At 41.8% G+C, this 9884-nt stretch overlaps 2 protein-coding genes across 2 annotated transcripts; one reads left to right on the top strand and one right to left on the bottom strand.

Annotated features, from left to right (window-relative positions):
• Nucleotides 1–345: 345 nt before the first annotated feature.
• Nucleotides 346–5463, top strand: rac3b (Rac family small GTPase 3b). Its single transcript, XM_072456369.1, has 6 exons — nt 346–530; nt 1414–1485; nt 1725–1842; nt 2048–2110; nt 2826–2985; nt 3067–5463. Exons 1-6 carry the CDS (start codon nt 496–498, stop codon nt 3195–3197), a joined length of 579 nt encoding a protein of 192 aa, XP_072312470.1. The 5' UTR covers nt 346–495; the 3' UTR covers nt 3198–5463.
• A 249-nt stretch (nt 5464–5712) lies between these two features.
• On the bottom strand, nt 5713–8854 carry dcxr (dicarbonyl/L-xylulose reductase). The gene is made up of 8 exons (XM_072456368.1): nt 8704–8854; nt 7792–7889; nt 7138–7292; nt 7019–7061; nt 6854–6953; nt 6685–6749; nt 6038–6155; nt 5713–5825 (listed from the first exon to the last, which is right to left on the bottom strand). Exons 1-8 carry the CDS (start codon nt 8753–8755, stop codon nt 5722–5724), a joined length of 735 nt encoding a protein of 244 aa, XP_072312469.1. The 5' UTR covers nt 8756–8854; the 3' UTR covers nt 5713–5721.
• Between the last annotated feature and the right edge of the window lie 1030 nt (nt 8855–9884).

A 9884-nucleotide genomic window follows, 5' to 3' on the forward strand; every position in this document is an offset into this window, starting at 1 on the left:
TATGCATTCATTCTGCAGGTTTTTGTTTATTGTACAATAAAATGCTTGACACTCCTTGTAAGACTTTAATATACTTAAATATATACAGATTAGTTTACTGGCAATGGGTGTGTAATACAGACTGTAATACAGACCTATTGCCAGTAAACTACATTTTGCCTATACAAATTGGCCCTATTGTTATAGACCACTGTTTTTAGTATATTTTAAGGATGTATAGGATTTATATACAACTTTGAGGTTGCTAAACTACTGCTGTGTGAGTCGCTCACTAAGTCCAGTCTCACAGTCGCGCTCTTTAAAATGTGCTGCTGTTCCTTTAAGAACCTTCGGTGTTTTCCGGAGTCGCTCGGTACTACGCGGTCGTCGACGAGCCCTTTCACTGCGTCTCCATCGCCGAGAGGACAAACCCACAGCTTCCATCCGAGACCAGAGCACAGACCGACGGATCTGTGACCGCTCAGTACCGGCGTGTGAAGCTCCAGCTCTGCACAAATGCAAGCGATCAAATGCGTGGTGGTGGGCGATGGGTGAGAGCCGAAGCTTGTGCGGTGCAGGGATGCGTCTACGTGCGGGCGGACAGGGATGGGAGGATGCTATGAGGAAAGGGGGCTGGGGGCGCTTGTTCGCGGCTCGCCCGCTTCTATGCGGGTTCATTTTGCATATGTTGTCGCTTTTGTAGGCGGCCTACGTGCTCTATAGTCGGCTATAGGCCGTGCACAGTGGTTTGTGACAAAGGCCCGGGATGCTGAGGGAACACCTACACAGGCCACGGGAGGCTGGCGGATGTGCTGATGCGTGCTGAGGAATGCGAGCAGGCCCTGCTGCTCTTCGGCTGCTCCTCCGCTCCGGGCCCGTGATGGGCTGTACACCGTCCAGCAAAGCGATCACATTCGTATGGAATATGCTCTTGACAATGCAGAGTTTGCTGTCTATCAAGCTAACGGAGAAACTCGAGTGTTATCGCTTGTTTGTGTAGGAAGAGAAGACAAATGGGCCTACTCATTAGTCATTAGGTCACTTGCAACTTTAGCAACCATTAGTGACATGACTTCTTCACACTCTGTCGGATATTCGAAGGCTAGTGGCCTCGATAACGGGTGTCTCAAAGTGGAGTATAGGCTGAAAACTGCTAAAAGACAAAACAAAGAATACTCTTGCTATGAAACCTTCGTGATGACAGTGGCATCTCTGTGCATGTTTATAACCTGTGTTCATACGGGCAAAGAGGAGAGTCTGTGTGTCCATCTGCCTGGCCCGGCCTTGTGTATGTGCTCTGAGGGCCATAGATGGGGGTGGTACAGGGGGCTGTTGTGTCCCTCAGGCCATACAAATGTAGGGCAGTGTGTGTGGCACATAATGAAAGGGACACTACAGTGAAGAGTGCATGTACTAACTCTGTATTCTCCACAGAGCTGTGGGTAAGACCTGTCTGCTCATCAGCTACACCACCAATGCCTTCCCCGGAGAGTACATCCCCACAGTGTAAGTCACACAACATGCTGTAATACTTCTATTAATACTGAGGGTTGACACTGTTTAGGAGCGTTTGTAATAGTTATTGGTCTTCATGTTGTCAGGTCTGATATTCAATAATCTTTTCATCTTCCCTTTGGTTCAATAATGTCCCACGGATTCATCTGCTCAGCCTCGTCTTAGCTTAATTAATGTCCTACTTACTTAGCTTTAATGTTTAATGTAAGTAATTCATGTTTTGTACACAGCTTTGACAACTACTCTGCCAATGTTATGGTGGATGGGAAACCGGTGAATCTAGGCCTTTGGGACACAGCGGGACAGGAGGACTATGACAGGCTGAGACCTCTGTCCTATCCCCAGACGGTATTATCCACACATACTGCACCGCACCATCAAAACACAAGAGTGACCGTTTCCTGGACTTACAAAAAATCAGCACATATTTCACAGCATTTCACACATTTTGCATCAAATGGCGGGTTATACATTTTTCTTGTCCCACCCACTTCCTCTGAGTCACTGTCATTAGAAGAAAGCCTGAACAGTCGTGTCTCTGGTTCTCTCCCAGGATGTGTTCTTGATATGCTTCTCCCTGGTCAGCCCGGCTTCCTTTGAGAACGTCCGCGCTAAGGTCAGTAGGCTGACCCCTGGTCCTTTCATGCCGCGCCTGACCACTAGGAGGCACATCTTTGGCTCCACCTGGCTCATTCCATTCTGGCTCCAGACTTGGACTTAGCACACCTCAGTTTGGAGTGACTCGTGTGTTAAAGCCAGGTCTGGAGCAGGGCAGCGTCTTTGCCGAGGGATGCTCAGGTCTTCAGTGGGTTCACAACAGAGCTCTTGGGGTGCTCTTATGTGAAAACACACCTTTGCCTACTGCCAGACTCCCTCTGTAAAGACACCGAGATGAAGAGTTTAATCTTGACACTTACTCTGGACTCAAGGTACGACTGAAGTTAATAAGAAGAACTAAACTCAAACAACTGAACAGGTTCGAAACTGTGCAAACCATATTCCTCACGATAAATATTTTTAGAATATAGAAATATAGAAAATATAACATTTTATTCAACTTAACAAAACAATCCCAAACAAATTGTATATATTTGGTTTTTAAATTAGGCTATGCAAATCATATTGTATTGTATTTTTACATATCAGATGTTAAATATACATACCCATATATTTTGCTTTTATTTTAAATAAGTTGAAAATATTGGGTTAGCTATTTTGATCATATTGCATGTAGTGGGCCGCTCACAGTCCCTGCAGTGACTCGCATCACTCTAACCCTCTTCTCTCTCACTCACCTGTTTCTGTTCCTGAAAACGTGTGTGTGGCACCAGTGGTACCCTGAAGTGCGGCACCACTGTCCCAACACCCCCATCATCCTAGTGGGCACCAAGCTGGATCTGAGGGACGACAAGGACACTATTGAGCGTCTGCGGGACAAAAAGCTCTCCCCTATCACCTACCCCCAGGGCCTGGCCATGGCCCGTGAGATAGGTACCTCCCCTTCGTCCCAAACACTGTTGCATGATCTTACTCGCTCAGCGCTGTTGCTGAGTGGCTGTCTTGTGTTTTTAGGAGCAGTGAAGTACCTGGAGTGCTCTGCCCTGACCCAGCGAGGCCTGAAGACCGTGTTCGACGAGGCCATCCGAGCCGTGCTCTGCCCTCCGCCTGTCAAGAAGAGGGGCAAGAGGTGCACTCTTTTTTAGACTCCACCCACATCACCTGGATGCCACCACTGGCACTCTGAGAATATGGAAAAGTGAGTGAGAGTGCACTGCTCAGACTGCTTTCTTTATATCAATGTTTTTCCAAGTGATATTAGCTACAAGACCATTATTATTGAGTCCAATTTTTTACCATGGCAATATGAATATGTCCATAGATTCTGTGTGAAAGACAGTCTACATGCGAGGTACTGTAGAACTTGAGTGTGGCACGAGGGCTACAATGTTTTTACTCAAACACGCACCTCTGAACCAGTGTGTGGGACACAGTGAGGTCACAAAGCATGTTGTATACACTGGCATGAACACCTCGAGGTGTGCGCTTTTGCCTCTGCGAGATTTGTCTTCTCTGCACTCATCAGTGTGGTTCATCTCAAAGAAGTACCCTTCATTTCAGTCTGACCGTGGCAGAACTGTCACGTCCATCCAGAGCAGGACTGGTTGTGTTTTATGCCTGTGAGGTCACAGTCTGGAGATTTATAGATTATTTTGTATCTGCTGTTTCAGATTTCTTCTTCAATGTAACACAGAGCTGACTTCAATTGGGTTGTTTCCTTTTCAAAATTCACACAGGCATCTCCATGACAGTAATTTGTTGACTTGATTGAAGCAAGCAGTTGAAGCCTTCAGATGCACTGAGGCTGTTGACACTGAAGGCACAATGGAAGGCAGACTGATCTGGGGCGCACCACAGGACACAGGGCTCTTATCTCCACATTCACTCTCTCCTGTCTGGAATGAAGTATTAGTAAATGACCATGAGTATTTCAGGCGGCCTTTGCGGTCATTGTCATACAAAGCCTTGTTTTATCGTGGCCTTGAGTCAGAACTATAGGTGAGAGCTTACAGTGCTGTATGTGTCAAATAAATATTGTTTGCAATGTACCTCAAGATATAGTGGAGATGTGGTACTTAGAGAATTGCTAACATTTAATACGATAGAAAGATTAGATTCTGTGCCATGTTTATAAGTACTTTCCACATGTGTAGTGTGCACTGTATTAAATTCTGTCATACACATTGTCATCCTCTCCTTCTCCAGCTTCTGTTTCAATTTAGTTTCATTCAAAAAGTTCAGGCAAACCACATTTAACTCATGACCCATGTTGGGGCCAAACTGGAAGAATGCAGTAAAATATGCCTCGTAAAGGTGGCTTATTTCTTGTAATCCGTTTTATTTTTTTGTAGTTGACACTGTTAATAGCAGAATATGTTATTTTATTTTGACTCTTAACTTAACCCCTGCATCTGTGTGGCTGCCCTCGCTATAGAAACCACACTTAGACGAGCCAGAACTTAACTAAATCATAAACTCAAGTATTGAATTTAAAGGTCTGTTGACACATAATTGCATAACATTTTTGTAGTCAGTTGTAATCTGAGTAGTGTTCCTAATGATATTTTGAATCTGTAGATAAGGATTGGAGAGCACATGAGCAGCAAAAGGGGGCAATGGTTCTTAAATGAGTGAACTCTGAAGACGTTTTCTGCAATGAAATGGTGAAGTTGCAGGCTTAAAACATGGATCTGGATCTAATACACGTGAACTACACAAAGTAATGATCTCGTTCTTTAGCACATCTTCAGTGCATTTAGTGTTCAGGTTTGGCCTAATGTGAGTGTCTGCCATAACCAACGACCAGTGCAAAAGAACCATGTACTCTGGGGGTTTTAATGTCACGTTTGGTACCATTCTATATTCTTTTCCAACGCTAAATGCCACCAAGAAGGATGTGAAGTTATGTACAGTTTAGAAATAATACATTATCTCTCTAGATTCACATGTACCAGTGCATTTAGAACTTATGACTCTAAATCTATTGGAATTGTAGGCTTTTAGTGTCTCCTGATGAGGAGAGAAAGGAGCCAGTTTGTGCAAGTGGCCCTTTTTCAAACGCATTTGTGTTTTTGGCTGCAGTAAGCGCCCCCATGTGGCGAGGCGCTTTTCAGTCCTCACTTTCTTTGGGTTGCAAACTTGCATAGCACCAGTGTGGTAAACTGATATCTGTGGTCTTGCCTAGCTATAATTTAAAATGTAGCTGAGAAACAGCAAAAAATGTGATTTACTATTGCATGGAAAGTGTCTGGTAATGAGCTGCTGTAACTCTTAGGAGTGGTGCAAAATGCATTGGCCATGTACTTATGTAATGTAAGATGACTTGTTCAAACTGTTTGTCTTATTTTTTATGACTAAACGTCTGTGTGGTGACATATTTCAATTTTGTATACTAAATGTATGAAGAACGTGCTCTGCTGTCTCTTCATTATTCTGACCTGCTTTTCTACACACATTCTGCTCTATTGTTAATTATTTACCTGTGGTTTTTGGATTATAGTAGAATTACTGTGTCACTACAAGCTGTGCAATCATTGGAAAACATGTTCTAATTTTTAACCTCCAAGTTGCTGGTTAAACTGCTTCGCCATGGGCCAGCCTATAAAAAGGGATCACACTCGTGAAAATTGACTGTATTTCTCATGTGAAAACAGATGAAAACAGATGATCTCAACAACACAAGAAGCCCCCGTCCACAGGCAGAGTCACTCCACTAGTCATGTTGCTCTTGTCACTCAGCAGGAATAAAATACTGTTGACCACATCTTCCACCTCTGCAGAAAAAACAACACAGGGACACTTTTAGCCCGATAACAGACTCCGGTTTTGAAAGACCAGATTATATAGACTATAATTTGGCTCGATTCATTCGTCCTCTACAGGGTAACTTTTGACATTACATGAATAATATTTTTAAATAATCCCGATTTCTAATAATAATATTCTTCTTCAATGGTCAAATAGACCTAAAAATACCGGTACTGACCTGCGAATCGACCCAAGGGGATTCGGGACTTCATAGGGCCGGCTTTTTCAGGATCACTCCAGCCGTGACGTCCCATATCAGTCATCACCACTGTGGGGTTCACACAGTTCACACGGATCTGTTCAGAGAAAGCCCACACAAGGTTAACAAAGATCTGTCCGGTGCTGCCGCATTATATATATATATATATATATATATATATATATATATATATATATATATATATATATATATATATATATATATATATATATATATATATATATATATATATATATATATATATATATATATATATATATATATATATATATATATATATATTATTATTATTTTTGGCATTAGGTTGAAATATGCTAAAATGTGCCGACAAACATCTTGGTTTAGGTTCAGGTATTAAACAAACGTGAATAGACTATAATTAATAATACAGTTGCAGAAACACTCTTTATTTGAGAGATTACACTCAATTTGAAGTAATTTTAAATAGTTAAGATTACAAACTATAAACACTATTATAATAAAAATAACAATTGCTATTATACATTTTTAATATATATCCCACTTCTACAGTTTAATAAATGTAATATCCTCAAAACTACTCAAATTGATACTCCGAACTAAAGTTTTTTTAACTCAAGTCGTACCTGATGGGGCCCCAGCTCCAGGGCCATGACTTTGCTCAACATGTCCAGGGCTGCTTTAGTCGAACCTAGACAAGGACACATACAATACATTTTAGGTACATTTGTATGTTTGAAGTAATTAAAATTGTCCTTGTGGGAAAGCACAAGTATAAACTTAAGAGTTACTGACAGTAGACTGCGTGGTCCCTGACAGCGGCCTGTGAAGCCTGGCTCGACACATTCACAATGGACCCTCCGGAGCCTCTGGCCTTCATGGAACGGGCCACTATCTGTCACACAGCATTCAGACACAAAGAGGAGCGTGCAAGCTGAAAGAATATACTTGGATGTGTACCTGAGACACATGCAGAACAGCCTTCACACTCACATTGAACAACCTGCCCAAACACAAGCAAGAGAAATGAAGGTTTTATTTTGTAAATGGAAGCATTTAGGGAATGATTGTGTCCATACATGTCAAACGCCTCCGGGGTGACTTCGAGGAAGGGCTGCAGATTGGCACACGCCGCATTGTTGACGAGCAGGTCGAAGGGTCCAGCCTGATCCAGGGCCGCTGCCGTAGCCCCCCAGTCAGCCAGGTCCACACACAGAGGAACAATGGAGGGGCACTGACAAATTACAGATTTACGGTTACACTAGCATTAAAGGTTAAAAAGGTTCAGTCGTAGTCATCTGGACTCAGTTTAGAAAAAGCTAGACGTTTCGACTCTCATCCAAGAGTCATTGTCAATAAGCAAATTTAGGTCAGGAACTCAGATATTTATTCTATTCTGTGGTAAGTCACTAGCAGTTCCAAAGTCATGTTGAAATAACTGATTTTTTACTTTAACATTAACAATCTGTGATTAGATAAAAATCCCATGTAGGGTGACCTCCACAAACTCAGAATCTAGAAAGATTGGTGTAGCAATAGATGACCACATACTGTATAACAAACCTGAATGCTTGGATTACTTTGCGGGAAAAAAAATCCTGAATGCAAATCTCACTTTTCGGACAGATAAGTGGGGCAAGGGAAAGGGGCCTAAATGACTTGGCAGAACATCCAAAAAAGGGCAGGTGATCATGCTCATCCCATGTAGCGAGGTGGTGTGTGTCAGGTCCCACCTGGAGGAGCAGGCTGTCCAGGTCAGATTGTGTTCTTGTGAGGGCTGTGACCTTTGCCCCACAGTGGGACAGGGCACATGCAGTGGCTCTGCCGATCCCTGTCACATGCACAAACAGAAAAACATTAACAGTCGGAGGGGCAAATAAAGTTTCAATTTGCAGACTGATTGCGTTTGCCTTCTCTAAAGCGAGGTGGACCCAGACCTGGTGCAAACACAACCATCAGCAGACAGGCAGCACCCAGGACTTCAAACAACAGAAACTCACCAAGAAGGTCCAGCAGCAGAGGATGTTCACTGAGGTTCCCAACCAAATGTTTTCAAAATGTGAATAATTCAATACAATAGTCTTAAACAAGACTTGACACCCTTCAAATGCAGTGGTAAATGTAGATTATTTTGTTGGCCTACCAAAGTAATGTATCTAGGTCTATATTTTCAAAATAAAAGCGAACAGATATGAGGCTACAATACCACTTTAAAGGGAGCCAACTTTTCATGTTTGGGGTCACGGATGCCAACTGTTGTTATTTAGGGGGTCACGGCTAAAAAGGATTGAGAACCACTGCACTCATTGGGGCTATTTACTTCATCATCATCTTCATCTTCATCATCGGTACCTCAGCCGTCAGCTTGTTTCATATTTTCTTTTGCACCATGATTTGAACTCACTGCCATATAAACAGAGTGAATTATACTGCTCTGCTCCATTTCTGCAGTTTCTAGTCATCAAATTTACTGCACAAATCGCCTAACTAATGTGCAGATTAAATGTTTAGTTAATGTATAACATTTACGATTTAGAAGGCAAATGTTATTTAGAGTTTTGATTTGGATTCAACTTTATACTGCCTGTAGGTCTATGCACGAACTTTTAAGCTTGTTTTGGACCGAGCAGTGTCTGGAGCCTCACCTTTCCCTGCTCCCGTGACTAGAGCATGTTTCCCCGCGAACGAGATCTCCATCTGCCCCAGATGTTTTTTGCAGGTTTTGGAGCTTTGGTCTGAGGAGCAGGGCGCAGAGAGGACTGTCCCTGGTAGGAACTAGTTCGGTAAAGTTAGCGTCTTTTCGGAGGCGATGGTAATGTGGCACGAGAAAGCTGTTGCGCTTTGCCTGCTAATTACGGTAATTGTAAAAAGCCCGGAAGTGGTGTTCCAGTTTAGGGACTAAACAAAACAATATGAATATTGAAATTGAATTATGAAAAATACCCACAGTAAAAATCAAAGATATTAAAGATCCACAGTGTATGTTCTCACACACCTCTTGAGAATATGATATTAGAGACCATCAAAGTGGTGTAGTGGAATATGATTATGAAAAATCCCTACATTAAAAATGAAATACACTTGACTAGCTGGTGTAGGGGACCACTAAGAAAAGATCTGCAGTGTATGTTCTCACACAGCTCTTGAGATGAAGATATTATGAACAAGGTTCTTTTTTAAAAATGTCCATACAGCATATGCAATAGGCAACTTTTTTACACTGTTAATAAAGAATAAAACATTAGATGAAAATGTACTTTATTTTTCAAACTTTGAACCACCTCCATGTTTTGTTTAGTCCCTAAACTGGAACACCATTTACGTGCGGTTTACGATAACCGTAATTAGCAGACAAAATACGCATCAGCGTTTCGCAGCCGGAGACGAGTGCTTAGGGACCAACAAATAGCAAAAGCAAAAATGGAAATGTTTTAGATAGCTTTTAATGAAATATGATTAATTATGAAAATAGCTTTTTCAATATTTGATGTAGTCACCAAGTTCACAGCACTTATCTATAATGGCAATATCAATCTTCTACAACCTTTATTCAACCCATCAGAAGTGTAATAAGGTTTTTTATGATGAAATATGAAAATTGATCTTCAATAACCTTTTTATTATTGGATGTAGGGTCACCAAATTCACAGCACTTATCAATAATGGCAATATGCATCAACTACAATGTTTATCTAAACCCTCACAATCACAATTCATGTTTTTATGATCTTCAATAACATTTATTATTGTATGTAGGGTCACCAAAATCACAGACTTTAGCATTCAGGAGCTATTGACCTCGGAAGTCTGAATCAGTAAATATGGC

The sequence above is a fragment of the Eucyclogobius newberryi genome, unplaced genomic scaffold (genome assembly GCF_026437365.1).
Source record: "Eucyclogobius newberryi isolate DKJ021-1_F unplaced genomic scaffold, fEucNew1.0.hap1 SCAF_20, whole genome shotgun sequence".
Classification (NCBI taxonomy): Eukaryota; Metazoa; Chordata; class Actinopteri; order Gobiiformes; family Gobiidae; genus Eucyclogobius; species Eucyclogobius newberryi.

Excerpts from the sequence above, each read along its gene's own strand:
- rac3b (XM_072456369.1), top strand. The coding sequence starts at position 496 with ATGCAAGCGATCAAATGCGTGGTGGTGGGCGATGG. Across the intron at positions 1,486-1,724 it reads GGAGAGTACATCCCCACAGT|CTTTGACAACTACTCTGCCA; the intron begins GTAAGTCACACA and ends TTTTGTACACAG. Across the intron at positions 2,111-2,825 it reads TTGAGAACGTCCGCGCTAAG|TGGTACCCTGAAGTGCGGCA; the intron begins GTCAGTAGGCTG and ends GTGTGGCACCAG.
- dcxr (XM_072456368.1), bottom strand. The coding sequence starts at position 8,755 with ATGGAGATCTCGTTCGCGGGGAAACATGCTCTAGTCACGGGAGCAGGG. Across the intron at positions 7,062-7,137 it reads ACCCCGGAGGCGTTTGACAT|GTTGTTCAATGTGAGTGTGA; the intron begins GTATGGACACAA and ends GTGTTTGGGCAG. Across the intron at positions 5,826-6,037 it reads CCCCTTGGGTCGATTCGCAG|AGGTGGAAGATGTGGTCAAC; the intron begins GTCAGTACCGGT and ends TTTTTTCTGCAG.